The sequence below is a fragment of the Amia ocellicauda genome, chromosome 15, assembly GCF_036373705.1.
Source record: "Amia ocellicauda isolate fAmiCal2 chromosome 15, fAmiCal2.hap1, whole genome shotgun sequence".
Lineage (NCBI taxonomy): Eukaryota > Metazoa > Chordata > Actinopteri > Amiiformes > Amiidae > Amia > Amia ocellicauda.
Genome location: NC_089864.1, coordinates 12222449 through 12243921, shown reverse-complemented (window position 1 = coordinate 12243921; position 21473 = coordinate 12222449). Strand labels below are relative to the sequence as shown.

Below are 21473 nucleotides of genomic sequence, written 5' to 3'. Positions count from 1 at the left end.
TCTGGAACCAAAACAACAAGGATTTATTTTCAACCAGAAAAACTGGATATTGGACAGAGAACACTGCTGAAAAAAGAGACCAAAGGTCAAAGCTAAACTATGCTTGGGCAGTATTACACTCTGTACCTAGTGCATCAGTACTCGTCCTGTATTCAGTGTCACTCAGAACTGGAAAGCACTGACCTGTCCAACATACTACAATATTTTTCCAATCTAAATCTAAATGAAATCTACATTATATGGTTCAATTGGGTTCAGTTTTTTTTTTTTTTTTTTTTTTGAGGCCTGGATTCATTACCTGTCACTTGGACTATTGCCAGTGTTAGCTGATGCCTGACTCAGTTCCCTGGACAGTAGTGTAGACCTCATTTCTAGTACGGGCAGGTAGTGCAGCAGCTCCACAACATTACCTTGCCAGCCTTGTGTGAGAGCAGATACGAAATCTCTCCACCTTTGAGGGCAGGTTATTCCCTCAGTGAAGACCCCAATGTGGCTGCTGGCTATCTTGGCATATTTGTGTGGGAGGAGATATAGAAAATCATTGTTCTTTTGGGGAGAGTTCATTCCAGGTTGCAGACCCCTCTGGATAGCCAGCGTGAGCACGAGGCGAGAAACAGGAAGGTTAGATGATAAGGAAACAAATATTGTTATACCACCGGCACAGGTCTTTTACTTATTCTTTGCATATGTTGACTATTCAGGCTGGGACACATGGACATTGCAGGACAACAAAAACAGCAAGGGAACAGTGTCAACACACACTGTGACCTCAGTGTCATAATGATGCATGCATAGCAGCAGTCTAAGGCTTGGTAGTTGCTATGAAGGTCTGATATAGAGTTGTAGGCATAGCAAGTGAACTGTGGACTCAGTACTCTATTAAAAAACAACATATACACCATTTAAGCCAAAATAATTTCATGACCAGTTGCCCTGATTATAATTAAAACAGGTTTCTAATACTTGCTGCAAGTGTATCCATATTAAGCATTGTTTATAGCAATGGTTTACCAATTTGCAAGGCTCTGATATTAGAATACAGCAGTAGCCTCATATGCCACTCACTGATTAATTTATTTTAATGAATATTGTTCATCAAACCATAAATATTTGTCAGTTATATATTGTCAGAGATTGTTCAATAGCTTCTACACCTAGAGAAAACTGTAACTAGTCCAGTTGATTGAACCAAGTGATGACTTCTATGGAGTGGATGAAGTTTACACATCTTTCCTTCAATTATATTTCAGCTAGTATTTAGAGTTTTGCACAGGAGTATTATCTTAATCATATAATTTAAACTGCATCTCATAATTATACCTTAAAAAACCTAAAGTTTCATGTTGTTTTTCAATGGATTTCTATTGGAACATATGGATAATTATCACAACATACCAAACAAATCATAACATCAGATTCTTATGGCACCTGACCCAGTTAATACTGTTTTCTTACGTAACATAATACTGTAAATATTTCACAAGTGGTGCTGCATGAGACATACTGCATTTGGGAAACCAAACAAACCGATAAACAAACAGAAACAGTCACTTCCCTTTTGGAACAATATATAAAGGCCTATCCTGAAATCAAACTCCTTGATGCATCTCCAAATCCAATCCAATTCTCTCCTCTGACTGGTTTTAAAATTTGATATGAATGTATACTTTCTCACAAGATGGAAGGGGGGAGATATATACTGAGGTTTGAATATATTGATGCATTACACTGACCATGTGATTGATTGCTAACATGGCCTGTGAAGAGTGAATGCTAGGAAGAGCTGAAATAAAACGGAAGCCCTGCGATTATAAAGCTTTCCAAGACAAGCAGGCCTGCAGAGTAAATAAACAGCAATGCACAACATGGAAGTGCGAGTCGTGTAAAATACTTCCTTTTCACTGTGGAACATGATTGATGTTTTCCATTTACAAATGCCCGATTTGAATGCGTTATGTGTCGGTTTAAAACGCTTCAGTTCCCCATTTCCTCGCTGCATGCCTGTAACCTGATCGGCAATTTCCTGGGTTGAGTTCCCCTTTAAGGGGGCAGCGCTCAGTGCTGGGAATTCACGTCATTTCGGCACTTAAACACCCAGATCAATGAGCACGGCGGTGTTTGCCTTTCAGTTTCAGTCCTCCAGGAAGAAAGTAACAGCAGATCGCAGAATATAGAAACATTACCAAAAAATGGGGAAAGCACGGTCGAAGTATTCGTATGATCGTACCACGCAAGTCCGAAAATAGCACCCAAATCAACTTGCCTATGTTTCTGCTGGGTCCCACTAGCAGTTTCAGAGACGGATGTGGATGATTTTCTGGTATATTTCAAGGGAAAAAAGGGGAAAGGAAAGTGGAAAAAAGGAGAACTTCCTGAATTGTGTAAGACATGTCTGAAGCGTCGCTGCCGCTTGCAATTAAGGTATTTACGGATTCTTTTAAAGCCGCTTAACTTTTGAATGGTGGACCCCGGGTGAGATCGCAAACAATCGCTGCTAGGGACGGCGTTTGCGCTCATCTGTTGCAGAAGGAGCGGGGCTCTCGCTGCGCTGGTAAGTGCCCTGCTGTGGCCACTGGTTCCGCTATGCGTCCGTGTGTGGGGACTGGGAGTTTGTGCAGCGCGCTGTGTTGCTGCCCACACTTTACTCAACGCACAGGGTGTAGAAATGGAAACATCGCGGACAGCCGCAACGTTGTGATAGCGTTCCAAAAAAGAACTTCCAGATCTGGAATCCTGTTTTCACGCTCTCTTTACTGTCAATGGAGTACAGATGTTCTGCCCACAACAAAACGTACAGATCTGCACGTAGTGGATGCTATTTGGATGGGCTTTCCGTTATTATTATTTATTATTATTCAATATGACTTTTCCATTATTTTCTCGGATGTTTTAAACGTTTATTCACCTTCTGGAGGATCATTAAAAATAAATACGGACTGTACTGCATTTTGCGTTTTTATTACAACCTAAGTTAGGGTTAATTTGCGTTTCTGTATAGCCTATAGTGTCTAAATGTTTGACTTTTGTATGTCTTCATTGCAGTCCTCACACTAACCGTTTGGATGTTGTGTATCAATGGGGCTTGTTGATCATCCATGAACACGTTACCCTTCAACTTCGTAGCGTCTGAACTTCAATTAGGGAACTTCCTCCACTTCCTCGGGGGCGGGGCTTCAGGTTCAGCTCAGCCCAGTAAAGCCAGGTTAGCAGCCGGGAGTTGAGCTGCACTCGTATTGCACATTGATCTGCTGAGCTAATGGGTGCTAACATTGGAAATGTATCACAGCTGTGTAAAAAGGTTATTCTTGCGTCACAACATCACACGTGTAGGACACCATTACATTTTTCAGGAGAGATTCCATAAGTGGAAGGCAGTGCATTAGTAGTATAAAGTTGTTAAAATGCTAATCGTGTGCTTTGAATGCATTTAATATACAGATTGTGAATTCACAAATAAATAGTGATCTAATGGTATGTGGAGAACGTATTTAAAGTAGTATATCTGAATTGAATGGGAGTCATCAGTAAGTGTCTCCAATTGTATTTATTTCAATGATACAAATTACTGATAACCAGACTGACGCAGTGGTGGCAGTAATGCTGGTTAGTTTTGAAACTGTGTGTAAGTCATCATCTGTAATTAGGACAGGCATGTTTTACTTTGTAATCATGCTATGATTTTTATTAGAAATATAACTTTACTAATACAGTTTATATAAAAAGGTCAGTTTTTTTTTCCAAGATTCCCTTGCAGTGCTTTTGAAAAATACACCTTTGTTGTTGACTAAATACTTAAGGTGTATTACAGACCATAGTACTTCATTTTCCCACTCCTGTCTAAGAAAAAGGTGAGTGGGCGATTTTTATCATCAAGGTAGTTAATGTAAACGTAGCCCTACCTAAAACCATTTGGGAATTTTTGAATATACTCCAGGGTTTACAACTCATGAAGTCAAATAACATTAATATGTACATATACAGCTGTTAATTTAGATTGCATTGTTTTATACCATCCATTAAAAAAACTGCCAGCTTTAAAATTGTAATCTACTAGCTCTCTCCTGCTGTCTGGGAGAGTCTACACATATGCAATCTCTAGCATCTGCATTTGCATACCACCTACTCACACTCACATTGTCATCCTTGGATACTCAAAGCAGAGGTTTGGCATCAGTCCGAGGACTGGCACAGCAGTTGCCAACAATACTCTATGCTTCACTCATGACGAGTAGTACTGGCGGGTGCTAAATGAGAATCCTCTTGTGAAGTCCACCCCAACCCAGGCATTTCTGCACTTAACTAGACTTGAAGAGTGCCATAACCTGGATGTGACCTAGCAGCCTCTGTGCTGAAAGATGCACCTTGCTCTCTGAGTGAAGTTCTTGCCAGATGATCTAGTCTCTAACCCCACGGGTGATTGTTTAACAAGCAAAAATAAGAGATCAGAAAAATGCATCACCACATTGCTTGAACCAGGGAAGTTCGGGATTGTTTTTCTCTTATCGTGCAGTTTTTTTTACTTCTAAATTACAAATCTATTCCTCTTTATTTTTATAATAATGTTTTTTTTTTCCTTCTTAATTATATTATTTTTAACTGGAGATGATCAATATAAAATGGCAAAACATACATGCAGTATAGTCTTGTTAATCTCCCGTCCTGTGTTGAGCACACCTGCTCTCCAATAAACTCCTAACAATGTAGTATGGAAGTGGTACTGCAGGGAAACTCGATTTGTAGTGTTTCTGTCATTATTTATTCACAACCCTGTGTGTGTGTGTGTGTGTGTGTGTGTGTATATAATATATATATATATATATATATATATATATATACACAGTGAGGGGAAAAAAGTATTTGATCCCCTGCTGATTTTGTACGTTTGCCCACTGACAAAGAAATGATCAGTCTATAATTTTAATGGTAGGTGTATTTTAACAGTGAGAGACAGAATAACAACAAAAAAATCCAGAAAAACGCATTTCAAAAAAGTTATAAATTGATTTGCATGTTAATGAATGAAATAAGTATTTGACCCCTTCCACTTAGTACTTGGTGGCAAAACCCTTGTTGGCAATCACAGAGGTCAGACGTTTCTTGTAGTTGGCCACCAGGTTTGCACACATCTCAGGAGGGATTTTGTCCCACTCCTCTTTGCAGATCCTCTCCAAGTCATTAAGGTTTCGAGGCTGACGTTTGGCAACTCGAACCTTCAGCTCCCTCCACAGATTTTCAATGGGATTAAGGTCTGGAGACTGGCTAGGCCACTCCAGGACCTTAATGTGCTTCTTCTTGACCCACTCCTTTGTTGCCTTGGCTGTGTGGTTTGGGTCATTGTCATGCTGGAATACCCATCCACGACCCATTTTCAATGCCCTGGCTGAGGGAAGGAGGTTCTCACCCAAGATTTGACGGTACATGGCCCCGTCCATCGTCCCTTTGATGCGGTGCAGTTGTCCTGTCCCCTTAGCAGAAAAACACTCCCAAAGCATAATGTTTCCACCTCCATGTTTGACGGTGGGGATGGTGTTCTTGGGGTCATTCCTCCTCCTCCAAACACGGCGAGTTGAGTTGATGCCAAAGAGCTCGATTTTGGTCTCATCTGACCACAACACTTTCACCCAGTTCTCCTCTGAATCATTCAGATGTTCACTGGCAAACTTCAGACGGGCCTGTACATGTGCTTTCTTGAGCAGGGGGACCTTGCGGGCGCTGCAGGATTTCAGTCCTTCACGGCGTAGTGTGTTACCAATTGTTTTCTTGGTGACTACGGTCCCAGCTGCCTTGAGATAATTAACAAGATCCCCCCCGTGTAGTTCTGGGCTGATTCCTCACTGTTCTCATGATCATTGAAACTCCACGAGGTGAGATTTTGCATGGAGCCCCAGACCGAGGGAGACTGACAGTTATTTTGGGTTTCTTACATTTGCGAATAATCGCACCAACTGTTTGTCACCTTCTCACCAATTTGCTTGGCGATGGTCTTGTAGCCCATTCCAGCCTTGTGTAGGTCTACAATCTTGTCCCTGACATCCTTGGACAGCTCTTTGGTCTTGGCCATGGTGGAGAGTTTGGAATCTGATTGATTGATTGATTCTGTGGACAGGTGTCTTTTATACAGGTAACGAGCTGAGATTAGGAGCATTCCCTTTAAGAGAGTGCCCCTAATCTCAGCTCGTTACCTGTATAAAAGACACCTGGGAGCCAGAAATCTTGCTGATTGATAGGGGATCAAATACTTATTTTCCTCATTAACATGCAAATCAATGTATAACTTTTTTGAAATGCGTTTTTCTGGATTTGTTTTTTGTTATTCTGTCTCTCACTGTTAAAATACACCTACCATTAAAATTATAGACTGATCATTTCTTTGTCAGTGGGCAAATGTACAAAATCAGTGGGGGATCAAATACTTTTTTCCCTCACTGTATATATAATATATATATATATATATTACTGTGTTCAGTTAGCATTTCAAAATAAGATAAGAGAATATATTGTTTGAAGAAAACGTTATGGTTCAGGACCATGGAGAGATACAGAGTAATGATTTTTAACCCCCCTCTAATCACCTCTGTGTTGTATTGTATGTGTAGCCTATAGCCTTAATATTTGAATGATTTGATCATAATTAACACTTTAAGTCAGATTAATAATTTCAAAATGTTTAATGACATAAATATATTTTTTTAGCTGAAATAAAGCTTGAACGATGAACATGAGGTATTAAGTGATCTGCTGCTGAGTCTAGTTTAGGGATTTCTCCTTCTTAGTACAGCTGTGTAATAACCAAATTCAATTACTAATTCAATGGATGCATATTCAATAAAATCCTTTCTTGTAATTAAATTATTATGAAAGACATAGGCTGGTGCCCACAGTGCTATTTGTCTTTTGATCTGAAAATGTCTGTACATAGATAAGAGTTCAGGCATTTCTCTAGGAACTTCTTTTCTGTGTTTGGGTGTTTTCTAATTGGTCGTGTACATCAGCCTTTATGACCCGTGATTCTTAAAATGATTTATGGAAAATTAGATTATTATTTTATATTATTCAAAAATGCAATTAAATACATTCTAAAATACACAAGGGTGGTTTTGATTATTCTCTTCCTAATTAAATGATAGTAGATTCTTGGTACAGTCCTAAATATTGTAGTTGACCGTGTAATGAGGTAAAGAAATTCAATTACACTGGCCTGTAACAAAGTGATGTGCTGAAAGGAAATTATTTCATCCAGCTAACTGTTTGGAAGTGATTCATGATTCAGGTCACCCTCATTTTTTAAAACCAATAATAACATAAAATACTTTCCCCGCCTAAATTCCAGAATCTTTCTTTTTATATTATTTCTCTGTACAATATAACATTTAGTTTATGTAGTGAAAATAAAATGAGAAGTCACTGGAATATTCACATATGTCTGCTTAGCGCCATGTGACCGTGCCTCTGATTTGTAGGGTTGGCATTACAGGTCCGGAAATTGACAAGGAAGTCTGGGGGGTGTATTTTTCAAATGGAAGTGGTCCGATTCCAAAGGGTAGAATGCTTAAACCTGTTATTTGCTGAATGGATGGAAATCCCCTATTTGCAGATTTAATTAAACTTGAAAATAAGATAATGTGTTAATAAAAGTGAAGTATAATCTGTCCAGGAGGTTTTGTATTTGTCCTGATAAATTAACTAAGGGTACTTTACTTTTTTACTTAATATATTGATAGGTAGTGTTAGGCTATATTTTGCATATTTGTACAGTAATATGGTTCATAAGCGTTCATTGTAAAGAAATAAAACACTTGGGGAATTTCTTTGTTTAATGGTGCTGAGGGGGAACTTAAAACTAGTGGCTTTATTATTTGATGTTGCTAATTATAAAGTACATCACAATCACATTTAGTTATATATTAATTTGTGAAGCTTTGCTTGGGAGCCAAGTGAAGCAAGTTTAGACGGTATAGTTTATTAAAGCAAACTGATAAACTGATATCCAAGTTTGACTTTAAATCTGGAGCCAAAAGTTATTTTAATGATGAGTTTAATTTGTTTAATCTCGTTTGCTTTACTTTCATGAACATCAAATCATGTCAAGGGAGTCACATTGATAAGATGCATGTAATCTAAACACAGAAAACTATATAGGCCTATGCATATATATTACAGCAATATGGAAATGTTTTCATTTAAATAATTTAGACATTTTATTCATTATTCATTAATTATTATGTTTATATTTTAGTTAATGTGTATACGGCAAGAAAGAAGTTGATTCATAAACATTTCGGAGTTTGCTGTAGGACTAACATATTAGGGAGTGGACATTCCAGATCAACAGTAGTGGAAAAAAATAAAATAATAAACCCATTCAGAGGAAAGGATTTTCTCTGGGCAAACCATGCCTTGTAACATTGTTACTTTCGATTAACTATGGCCTCTCTATTGGTTTTAAGGTATGCTTTGCTTTTTTTCTGTTCGCAGCAGGAAAATATCTCATTCAGTCCTTCATCAAGCCCTCTGCCAAACCCCATTTCCTCCCCAGTTCATGTTCCAACATCTCGGCAAGCTAGCAGGATGGAGGAAGAGCCAACACGACTGCCTGCACACCTGCGTGAGTACTGTACAAAGCCACAGACACCCACACAGTCAGCGTTAACTGCCTGAGGGGGAGGGAAAGGAGGAAGTAACTTCTTTATCAAGTACCTGCTTGACTACTTTGTACGAGGAACATGTGCAGTTTAACCCCTGAAACGCAAGGATAAATTGAGCTGAGATGGCTGAATTCGAAATTGAACAGATTCTAAATGTATGTGGGTTTTCGTAATCCAAAAATGATTTTGTTCCAGGTGGATTTTTTTTTATCTTGCCCCCCACTTTGATTATTTGCATGCTGTATGTATACCAAAGCGTATCGTGTCTTATCATGTTCTACGTGAGAAATTCTTTGTAGGCATTAAAGACTTCATTTCATCATGCTTTGTGACTCACTCACCACACACATCAGGGTGAAGCAGCTTTGTATGATGGTACTTCGAGAGGTCAGACAGCTGAAATAATTGGGAAAACGTATGTAGTCGATGATGAGCTCGAAAAGTCTGAAGTGTATGGGCCAAGCATGACGCACAAGGTAGTGCTGTGTATTAAGCAATTGTGTGAAGATGCCATTAATCAGAAGGATGTGATACTTTGTCGTGATATTAGTAAAACAAAATTGTATGGGGAATCTTCAGCCTTGGAATCCATTTCAGTGTGTAAACTTGTTTTCAAAAACGTTTGACAGTGCAGCATGGTATAGATTTTACATACCTGACTTAAATATTCACCCCCCTGTACTATAGGATGATTTATTATGGATATCTGAATGGTCTTTCATCGTAAAAATACAATTATAGTACAGCATAATGAAGGAAAGCAAATCTTACAAACCTTACTGTACTTTGTTTTTATCTACATGATTATTATCATGTTCTGAAATTATTATTTAGTAAACATTCAATAAAAAAGAGAATTATATCTGCAATCTGCTATTTTGTTTCCGCGAATTATGCATCGGAAACTAAAGGGTGTTACACACTGGGGAGACTGTTTTTAGGTTCAAAACTGTGAGCTAGTCAAATGAAATGCCTTCCTAGTCCACTTCCTCTCTGTATTGTTGGAAGTTATTTCTGCTTTTTCAGATTAGTGTGATTACTGCTGTATACTAGCAGGCAAATAGAATGCATTTCTTTTCAATTACATTATTTTATGATACTGCATTAAGACTTACCGTTAAAGACAAATTAGCATATGATAATTTGATCATATTGAATGCATTCTTTACTGTTGTGAAACGCTGAACCAAGGGCTGTTGTGCTGTTGTGGTATTTTGGATTCCTTGAAGTGCATAGAACAGGATTATACAATGAAAGTAATCAACCCCCAGGTTATTTTATTGAGCTCATGATGTCATACTAATCCTACATTCACAGAGTATTACTAGCTAGGGAACTACAGCCTTATTACAAGTAATTTTATGATAAGTGTGCTAGCAGAGACTTGCTGTAAAGTGAAAAATCAAACAATACAACTAATAAAAGTTAAAAGTAAAGGGGAAAAATAATTGTATTTAGTATTATAATCCTACCTGGAACTGTATATTCCTGGTACTATTCCATTGTGTTAGTCATTTATTTCTCAGCCAAATTATAAGCGCACAGGATGTTTTTTGTGTGTAGGGGGACAAAAATGTTACTTTGCAAACAAGGCTTTTGCATGTTTAATGTTGGTGGCATAGAGTGATTCATAAAATGGCAGAGCTGTGATAATGTATAGTGACAAAGCTTTAGAGACCCTGATCAACCTGCTGTGTTTTTGGGTGGGAAAGATTTTTGATATTTTGAATAATAACAAAGCTGAAATCTGATTTACAGAGATCTGATGTATTTTAGTATTTGGGTTGTTGAGTATTAAAAACGCATAATATTCTAGTTGTCTTATAAATATGACTTTGCAATAAAGTAATAATCATGGGTTTGGACCAGCAAAGTTTTTTTTAACTACTCTGTTCCATGCCTGGCTCAAATTTAATAATTAATTGAATAATTATATTAATAAATAAATAATACATTTATTTATTTCTACTGAATTATTTTCCACCTGCAATAAATCAAATGCTTGAATACCATGAAAAATTTAGAAAAGAAAGACTGAAAGAGCCATTCAGTGAAACTAAAGTCAAATGTAAAATGGTCAAACAAAATAAAGTAATACTGCATAAGTAACGTCTCTGTAATATTCTTCACTTGAGAATAAATCTGTGCCTAAAATATCTTTCAATTTGTCGCTCCTGTGCATAATTTTTAATCTTCCCGAAATAAGAACTGCACCACCAAGATTGCTCAGATGCTACGATTTTACAATACGTGAAATCAAATTTGTGAACAAAGAAAATCTTGAGAGCACGGTGACTCGGTCATTTCAGTCCAGCCCAGCAGAGAATGGTACCATGAGGGTTTTCAGACCTGACCAAATATCGCTATCTAGGTTGATATTAATTTTATTCATTGTATTGTAAATTTGTAATTCCAGCAATAGTCAAATTGAGAGGGTTACACATACTTAATTGCTTACATATTCTGGCTTCCTTACTAGGATAGATTATTTTCCATATTCAAAAAACTGAGAGGTAGTCCTGATGTTGCTCTTTGATTTATTCAAAATACTGATAGGAGGAGAACCCAAAGTCAAGCAAAACCTCTTGCCTAGAAAAAGGTTAGGAACAGAAGGAAAATGCAAGAGATGTCAGTAGAAGGCATTCCTCTTAAAAGAGCTCTGAGTTTATTGAAAACAATGAGAAACTGCTGAGTCAAGTTGTGGATGCTGGCTCATTACCATTCTTCAAGATTCAGCTTGATCAATAAGCTGCTGGAAACTAGGTGGGCAGTTTTGTAAGCCATTTTAATACTCTTGGCAAATAAATTCAAAAGCTGTGTTACAGACTTCCTATGGAGGCTGTACTTGCAATGCAGCATTCTGTTAATGATACTGGGAAGTACACTATTTATATGACTGTGTATCTCTCTCACCACTGTGAAGATGGCAGTCCTCCTCTCTGTTTCATGAATTCAGTTGACACAGTGATCCAAATGAAAAGATTCAACCATGGGAGATGAGTATTGGTTTGAAATCGAACTAAAGTGGTCAATTGCACGTTTTTCTGCTGACTGATGACCAAGAAACAAACATGGCCAAAGTGTTTTCATTGTTACATATGGATGGTTTATTCTTGACTGAAAATCTTTCAAAGATAGTGCTTTGACCTTTTACTGAAAATCTTAATAGATTTCAGTCCAGGCCAACATTTTAATAGCTTTGCATCTGAAATGGGAAAAGAGAAACCTCAAAAGCAGATAAATCAGAATCTCATACATGGATTTAGGAAATTTATTTAGGCTGGTCTATCATATGAAAATCAATATTTAAGGTCCTGATGGAACTTTGATGGCTAGCTAGAAGTTGATAAAAAGAGCTTCTGTTTGCTTCTGTTTTTAATATTAAGATCAGTATATTTTGTGTATTATTTCAATGAGTTTTGTTTTGCTTAATCTTGTATTTCTAAAATATTACTCAATACATTGGCTTAACTGTGTAGGCTTGATTTAAAGTGTGTGTGTGTGTGTGATGTATAAAAAATGTGTGTAAGAAGAAAACAACAAAGTTGTATGATGTTTTGTTGATCTCTTACATACTTCCAATTGGGGGAAGTTCCTTAAAGAACTAATTGTCTGATATCTTGCTTCCCTTTTCTGTATTTCCCGGAAAGGAAGCAGTATATATCTGACATGAATTACTCACACCTTTTTAAAATAAATAAAACAATATTCAATCATTTAACAAGCATAATATGTAACGGTAGTATCCATCGTTGTGTTTTCGTTCCATCTGTTTTATCGCTGTGCCTCGACTATTTTAGTGTGTAATGTTTAATCACCACTAATGTTTTTTTTTGTTCATACATTCATTTTGCTTTTTCTAATACGGACACGTGTATTTCATGATTTTTTATTCACTTGCATGATATTCCCAAAGTTGATCTGTGCAAGACCTGTGAAGTGCCGATCATATATCATTACCTAAAAGATTTAGCTATTCAGTTTTACAGTAGCTTTTATTATCACATTTGCAAAAAGTTTTGAGTTACTTACTCAAGTAAAACCCCATTCACACTGACAAGGTCTGTGTTAATGGGGGAATTCCCCCAAATCCCCCAAATTGTTGTGGGCAATTTTCAGGCAAGGTTCCTAGTCTAATTGCCGGCAACGGGTCTGTGTGAATGGAGCAGGAAAATGATTGCCGGCAAATGACGCGCCACGTCCTTGCGTGGTGGATGCAGTGCATCAGCTAACTGCCGTAACCAATCAGAATAGGTGCATTTTAACAAGGTTAAGGCACATTTGAGCAAGAACTTGTCACCTTAACAAGAAACGGACCGGGTCGTTAGAAATGGAGAGTTATTGATGAACCAACAGGTTGGCGTATGTAATGCTAACTATTGTCACACATGTCAGATGTTATATACCAATAATCATGCAAAATATAATATCTATATACAGGCAAATGTGTTATACCCTCACACTGGGTTTGTTTCAAACGAAATCGGTTTGGTTCGTTGCTGTGAAACAATGCATCAGTGTGCTTGCTGTTCACACTTCTCTTGTGTACAAACGTGCTATGTTCGTTTGGAAACTAATTGGGTTCGTTTTCGTGGTTCACTTCTGTTTTCTCAGGACTGAGATCACTTGTGTTCATATTGGCAATAATCAAGTGAGCTCGGTTTGTTTTGTATTAATAATATTTATATTTTATATGATTAGTGCATAAGAAATGGCAGCATAATGCGTACAATAAAAAATATATATGATGGCAATAAAATAACTACATGCAGTAGTCTTAATACATTTCTACTTAAATCTACTTCTGATGCAACCGAATAATACATGGGTGCATTCAGGTGCAGAATGTGCGCAGATCTGACCAGCAAAGCAATTAATCTTCAGAATTGTCTGTATCATGAATGCATCCTATATTTAAACCAACTATATGCAGTTACTGAACACAACAATATGCTGCTATACCTATGAATATTATAATCAGTGTTGCGCTGCCATATGGTGATTGTTTTGCTTATATACAAATATACAATAATACAGTAGTGTGACGTCTCCTAAATGTCCATCTAGGAGTATTTTACTGCTGCTGCCATACATTTAAACATATAGTGCTACTTTACATAATACATTAAATGAAGGGTTTTCTCACACAAAAGTACAAATAAGTTGCAAAATTATTGAAAAATGACTGGCTCACACACTGTGTGTGTGTGTGTGTGTGTGTGTGTGTGTGTGTGTGTATACATTGTACGCTTTGATGTAGGGCTAGGCGAGATGACCTAAAAATTATATCTCTATTTTTAGAATGTCTGGGGCGATATACAATATTATTATTTTTATTTCTTGGCAGACGCCCTTATCCAGGGCGACTTACAACATAAATATATATCTCTTTCTTGTTTCTTGTTTGTTTTGTAAAATTTGCAGTTGATACTGAAATAGGTGGCTCAGCAAAGGGACTTAGATGATATTCAGGTGTGGGATGACACCTGGCAGATGAAATTCAATGTGGACAAGTGCAAGGTATTACATGCAGGTAACAAAAATGTCCACTATAATTACACTATGGGAGGAATAGATGTAGATGAAGTAATAGATCTAGGAGTCTACGTGGACTCCTCACTTTCTCCATCCAAACAATGTGGGGAAGTAATAAAAAAGGCAAACTCAATGTTAGGGTATATTGTCAAAAGTGTAGCACATTGTTGTTTAGGATAGGAACTACTACTCCTTCCATCCCCTGCCTCCGCTCCTCATATAGCCTATGCATTGCGGTAATGCTGTGCCTGTAAACACTTCAGTTGAATTATTGCCATAACCAGATTTTTTTCCGGTTGGGTTTTTGTTCTGCATGTAAATGCACTCAATAGGCTGCTAGATTGGACCAGTGTTACCAGGTCCTCTCCTTGATTTCCCCACAAACTGGACCTAAAAATCCTCTTAATCAGAAAATGTCTCCCATCTTTCTGAGAAGGTGAAGTGAGGTTGGGGGGGGGGTGCTCTGATGAAGTGAGGTCCGGGGAGGGGACTGGGTTGGGGGTACTGGGGAAGTGAAGTGAACAATGAGGAAAATTATCCCCCATTTTTTACTTCTGCCCCCTGTTTCATATCCTTTCCGCACCCCACAGGTTTCCCCCCATGCAATATTTCCCCCCATTTTCCCCCTATGGCTTCAATTGGGGTTTTTCCCCCCAATCTGGCAACCCTGTATTGGACACATTTTCAAACAATATCTCAATGCATTATATCAATTTTGTGGAAAAACTGATATGCATTGATCAGGATTTCTGAAACCTATATTATATCTTATAAAATGTTACCGTTTTGAAAGTAAAGATCTCGGGTTGCTAATCCTTTCAGGAATTATCTTGTGAATATAACTCTTATGCCAACCAGAACAATTTAATGTGTTTTATAATTGCTGTTATTATACAGAAAACAAAGAGAAGTCTGATCATTGGTAGTTTATTTAATACTAATGCAAAAGCTTTCAAATATAATTTTTGATGTCTGCATTTACCAATTTTCACTGTAGAAAACACAAAGATTTCCCCTTTTTATATACATAAGAAGACTTTTAAAAGTATCGGTATTGGTATTGGGATACTGATCTTGGTATTACTTGGTATCGGATCGAAAAGAAAATCAGTGGTATCACCCATCCCTATCATTTACTAACATCAACATAAATTATTCGATAGGAACACAACGGAACACATTTGCTCCCTCCTCTTCCGAGGTGATTGGTTGCATGAAAAATACTTGACAAGCATTTTCCTGCAACGTCATAGGCTGCATATAAACATTGATTGACAGTTACTCCTCCCACATTCCAAACACTCGATACTCGTGATACAAGTGTTTTGTATTTCACCCCAAAATAATATATTGACTATATCACAAAAACTCAGTTATATTGCCTAGACCTACTTTGATGTATGCGTTAACTTTAATTTGCATTATATTCCATTTACTGATGTTACTGTTAACAATAAGTAAATGAATAAATACATAAATGCGCATGTTATCTTAACTGGTACTGTACAGTCAAAACTACACGTTATTGTGTGAAATATGGAGTTCGTGTTCACCTGAGTCCAACTCTGTCGGTGGTTTCAGTTTGTTTGAAATTTGTTGTTCACACTCTTCTCCAAAAGAACCGAACTGCAGTGATTACAAAACGAGCCTTTAGACTTTATTGGTGACACTGATGGTAGTTTTGTTTTGAGTTATTTAATTTGATTTTAATGCAGTAAGTTGTTCTGAACAATCAGTGAATCGCAGATCTAGAACAGGATATCGGTCCGTGTCTCCTTTCTCAAATCCACGGGCTTCTGTAGCATCTCGTTCCCAGGGCCACAGCGCTCTGGCCGGCAGTTTGTGTTCTGTGTGAATGGGTCCTTGCCCGCAATTTTCCGTCATTCAAACCCAGTGTGAATGGGGTGCAACAGGAAAAAGGCAGGCAAACATTGCCTGCAATTTTCCGGCATCTCAGTGTGAATCGGGCTTAAGTTACAAAGCAGTTACAATCATCCTTGAGTACTGTACAAAATTAAGATAGTTGTTGGGGTTTTTAAATCACCCTCAAACATTCAAGGCTTCTAAGATGTATTATTTTAATACAGCTAAAACATCTGGTGATTTATGAAATGACATTAAAGTACAGATGATTTCCATTGTTGAAAAATTACATCACCATTGTTTGATGTGTTTCTTTAGTTCATAAAGTAATTTAATCACCATAGGTGACCTTGCAGCCTGTAACTGCAATACTTACTGTGTGATGTGCCTGTATTAATAACATTATTGTTAAGATAAACCTAAAAACAGAGCTTACCATGTCAAACGTTATAATCGCATGGTGAAAACATACAAAATAATGCAAATCTGAAATACCCCCATTGCTTCTCCATAGTAAGTTTTTATGCCGTGTGCAGAGCAATCTTGTTTAACATATTTCATGAAAACCCAGTCATAGTGTAGCCTACTGTAGACTTTGTAGACAGTTTTTGGAGCTACACAATTAGTCTACAATTAATCTTCTTTATTCAACCTAGTTCATTGGGAATATTAATATGAAATTAATGTTAATCCCTGTAGTCTTCTCACTTTTTGCCGTCCTTTTATACTGCACGTGCCATTGGCAAAACAGTTATGTGAAGGGATCTTAAACCATCCGATGATGCTACATAACTCTACTGTTGCTTGCACCAGGCCAGTAACTTCCTCCCATATCTCTGCGTAACCGAGCTGAGAAGGCAGCAGTTGACTGATTTTGGCGGTCAAAAGGAAAGAGTCATGTTCGCGTTATAAAAGGCCAGTCTGATCTATTCTATGGTCACAAATGGCTTCTCAGAATGTTGTGACTCATGAATACCATTGTAGTAATGGATCTGTAGCACGAAAGATAAAGCATGCTTTAAAATTATTCTATGTTCAACAGAGTAACAAACACGTTCAAGAGATACTTGGTAAAATCAAAATCCATCAACAGACATGCACGCTTAGAAAAGAAACCTATACCTGCTAGGCATGAGACTATTCGCTAACAATGAGCACTATCGACAAGTGAATCCAACATACATTTATTTAACTTTATATCTTAAGTCTGTTCTGTTGATTGGCTCTCTATGTAGCGGTAATGAAGACTGACTGGAGGGTAGGATTTTTTATTTCTTATCTGTGATTGGCTAAACTATAACTTGGATAATGATGGCAATTCAACTACCACAAATCTACACTCGCCTAAAGGATTATTAGGAACACCATACTAATACTGTGTTTGACCCCCTTTCGCCTTCAGAACTGCCTTAATTCTACGTGGCATTGATTCAACAAGGTGCTGAAAGCATTCTTTAGAAATGTTGGCCCAAATTGATAGGATAGCATCTTGCTGTTGATGGAGATTTGTGGGATGCACATCCAGGGCACGAAGCTCCTGTTCCACCACATCCCAAAGATTCTCTATTGGGTTGAGATCTGGTGACTGTGGGGGCCAGTTTAATACAGTGAACTCATTGTCATGTTCAAGAAACCAATTTGAAATGATACGACCTTTGTGACATGGTGCATTATCCTGCTGGAAGTAGCCATCAGAGGATGGGTACATGGTGGTCATAAAGGGATGGACATGGTCAGAAACAATGCTCAGGTAGGCCGTGGCATTTAAACGATGCCCAATTGGCACTAAGGGGCCTAAAGTGTGCCAAGAAAACATCCCCCACACCATTACACCACCACCACCAGCCTGCACAGTGGTAACAAGGCATGATGGATCCATGTTCTCATTCTGTTTACGCCAAATTCTGACTCTACCATCTGAATGTCTCAACAGAAATCGAGACTCATCAGACCAGGCAACATTTTTCCAGTCTTCAACTGTCCAATTTTGGTGAGCTTGTGCAAATTGTAGCCTCTTTTTCCTATTTGTAGTGGAGATGAGTGGTACCCGGTGGGGTCTTCTGCTGTTGTAGCCCATCCGCCTCAAGGTTGTACGTGTTGTGGCTTCACAAATGCTTTGCTGCATACCTCGGTTGTAACGAGTGGTTATTTCAGTCAAAGTTGCTCTTCTATCAGCTTGAATCAGTCGGCCCATTCTCCTCTGACCTCTAGCATCAACAAGGCATTTTCGCCCACAGGACTGCCGCATACTGGATGTTTTTCCCTTTTCACACCATTCTTTGTAAACCCTAGAAATGGTTGTGCGTGAAAATCCCAGTAACTGAGCAGATTGTGAAATACTCAGACCGGCCTGTCTGGCACCAACAACCATGCCACGCTCAAAATTGCTTAAATCACCTTTCTTTCCCATTCAGACATTCAGTTTGGAGTTCAGGAGATTGTCTTGACCAGGACCACACCCCTAAATGCATTGAAGCAACTGCCATGTGATTGGTTGGTTAGATAATTGCATTAATGAGAAATTGAACAGGTGTTCCTAATAATCCTTTAGGTGAGTGTATAACTGGTATGTTAACCCACCTAAAAGCTGAACACCCTTCTGCAACATTACCAATGACAGAAATGGAAAGAGGGCCGCAACAAACCATTTTATATCATGATTAAGCGATATACATACAAAGCCAGCTATTTATTTTGTTTTCACTGGAACTCAAACTCACACTTATGTTTCCAATTTGATTTATTGTATACTGTCTGTATGTTAGTAGTAAATTCGTTTTGTTAAGTAGATTGTATGAATTATCTATTTCTTAGCCATTTATTATTTACAATAAAGTTCAGAACTTATTGCAATATTTAGCATGTTGCATTGTTTTGCATTTAATCTACATCTCATTTTGAATGGGGGGGAAAATATTCGTATGGTCGTCCACAACAGCTGTGAAATTAGTGACAGTCAAAATATTTGTCCTAGTATATCGCACTAAATCAAAATTAGAGAGCAGATTGATTTAGTGGATATGGGCAAAAGGGGTGTTACAGATATTTTATGTCATGGATATATTTAGCAGTTTAATATGGTTGTGTGCACTACCAAACAAGTTTAACTCTAGTGTCGCCCATGCACTAGGTCTTATTTACTTCCAACATGGTCCCCCTGAAGTCATTCAATTTGATCAAGGCTGTGTATTTAAAGGTGCTATCCGGGATATGTGTTTAACAGTGGGGATAAAAGTGATTACCAGTAGATCATATCACCCTCAACCCAAATATTTTGGAAGGAAGTCAATTTTGTTTCTTAAGACTGATGGTTAAATAAATGAAGCATTTCTGAAAATTGACACCTTCCAACCAACATCCCAGGACAGGTATAAAATCTGCGGCAGCAACTAAACGCTGTACCGATAGAATGGTAAATGGATACAGGAAAGGCAGCGATTTATCAATTGATCCATCGATTTATTTAACATTCATTAAGCAATGATTGATCCATCGATTGTATTCTGTTGGTGAACATGTTTATATACCTTTCAATGGGAAAGGTGGTCATAAATTAATTAAAAAACGATTGTGTTGTTAAAGGGGTAATTTAAAAATGGAAATTTGAATCATCATTATTACAAAGTACTTTGGAATCTAAATCTATACCAGTGAACAATATATCTAAACTAAAGGTAGATATTTCTTGACATCTAAAACAAATTACACTGAATATGTATCAATTTACTCGACAAACCCTCAGGGCTGTCAATGTATTATTCAGAGATGTAGCTGACGGTGTACCCACACCAAGAACGTATATACCTGAATTAGAAGATCTTCCTACTGAAGTTGACTTTAGCATTGGGAAAACCATTAGAATGAAAGGAAGTTCTTGTACAAAAAGATTAAGGGATATCATAGATTTGAGAAGCTGGGTTAATGCTTGGCTTAATGTATTACCAGATGCATTTGGCTGGAATTTCATATTGCATATATACTTGAAATGTCACCCAGTTAAACATGTTCAAGATTTATGTAAATAAACATTTACATGTAGACAAGCAATTAACAATTTCCCCTAGTTCCATTATTATTATTATTATTATTTTTTGTTTATGTTGAACGTTTGTAAATAACGTATATATAAATTCTTGCAGAAGTTTTATTTGTCTGTGTGTTTATTTATGTGTCTGATTGGGGACTTTACTGATGTGCATCATTGTGTACATAGTTATATTATTATTTACTGTGGAATGATTCAAGCCACTTCCACATAGTGTCTGGTGGACAGCGTCTTTGATGCTTGGTACACTGTCTTGATGGCATAAGCTAGTTTTAAGTCCATTGCTTGTGAAGTATATCATTTTAAACCATCCAAAACTGCTTCAGAATGTAAACAGTACTGAAGGATATTTCATCTTGTAAGATAGCTGGTACATTGGTAATGATCTCTAACGTTTTAAGGAACCTTGCCCATAAGATCATCAACTGCACATTTAGAGGGCTTCTGGCATTGCATATCTGAATAAATTTTAAAATCTACCCTGTCCAAAATCATAATCTTGATTTTTCTTCTGTTGTCTTCTCCTCGGAAACTTTTGATTTACCAAACTTGTGATGTGACTGCACAGTTCTCAACTAGAAGTATCGACTGGCTGTTCTTGCTCTATTATTATTGACAGTATTTTAATTTCCCTTAACAATACAGTAGATGTATTGTAGTAGACCTATGTAGTACCTCTCTATAGCTTTGCATTAGCTTCTCCACTCAACACAGCGCAGATAGGAATCAGTGACTCGAGAATCAATGACAACTGTCTGGTGACAGCACCTTACTGACACCCCTTTAGTAATTGAGAGAGGTAATTGATTAGGCAAGCACATATCTTGTAGTAATTCTAAGTCGGCCTGGAGATGCGGTGGTGTACGATAACAATAAGCTGTAAAAAGAATCACAGAATTTTTGGACAGTACCCAAGATAAATATCATGTTAAAGGAGATTCATCTCAAACAGATGTAGTATTTTGTTATCTTAAATGTTGTGTATTGCATGGTATGGGCTATATTACCCTTGTGCAGCTACCATAAGAGCTGTGTTGTATGTTTGTTTGTGGTGTATTCGAATGGAAGGTTTGCCACATTTGTACTCACTGGCTACAACAGATGGAAAAATAGAATGTCTTGTACCATTCTTGGAATTCTATAGATGGGTATTTTAGAAACACTGCAATGACGCAGTTCCACAGAATCAAGTTTGAAATAGGCTAAATAGTTATCCGGTTTAAAATCCTGGTGGACTGCCCTGTGTAGGCCCGTCTGTCTGGTTCAGTAGGTCCTCTCAAAGGAATGTGTTGTCCTGCTTTCTGAGGGGAAATTTCCTGCCACTGGAAGCTGTTTTTTGCTTTAGGAATTTCCTGAGTGGGCAGACAGTGCTTCCTGAATAAATG

At 37.6% G+C, this 21473-nt stretch overlaps 1 protein-coding gene across 5 annotated transcripts in view; it reads left to right on the top strand.

The window, feature by feature from the left end:
* Positions 1 to 2088: 2088 nt before the first annotated feature.
* The window catches only part of etv6 (ETS variant transcription factor 6), a 38317-nt gene continuing 18932 nt past the window's right edge, over positions 2089 to 21473 (top strand). The window contains exons 1-2 of one of the 5 annotated variants that reach the window (XM_066723851.1): positions 2089 to 2421; positions 8479 to 8605. In XM_066723851.1, coding sequence (XP_066579948.1) covers positions 2389 to 2421; positions 8479 to 8605 — 160 coding nt within the window. In that variant the 5' untranslated portion in view covers positions 2089 to 2388. Of the gene's footprint in view, positions 2552 to 8475; positions 8606 to 21473 lie in introns of all 5 variants that reach the window. The other 4 variants (XM_066723850.1, XM_066723853.1, XM_066723852.1 and 1 more) reach the window with 4 other exon arrangements.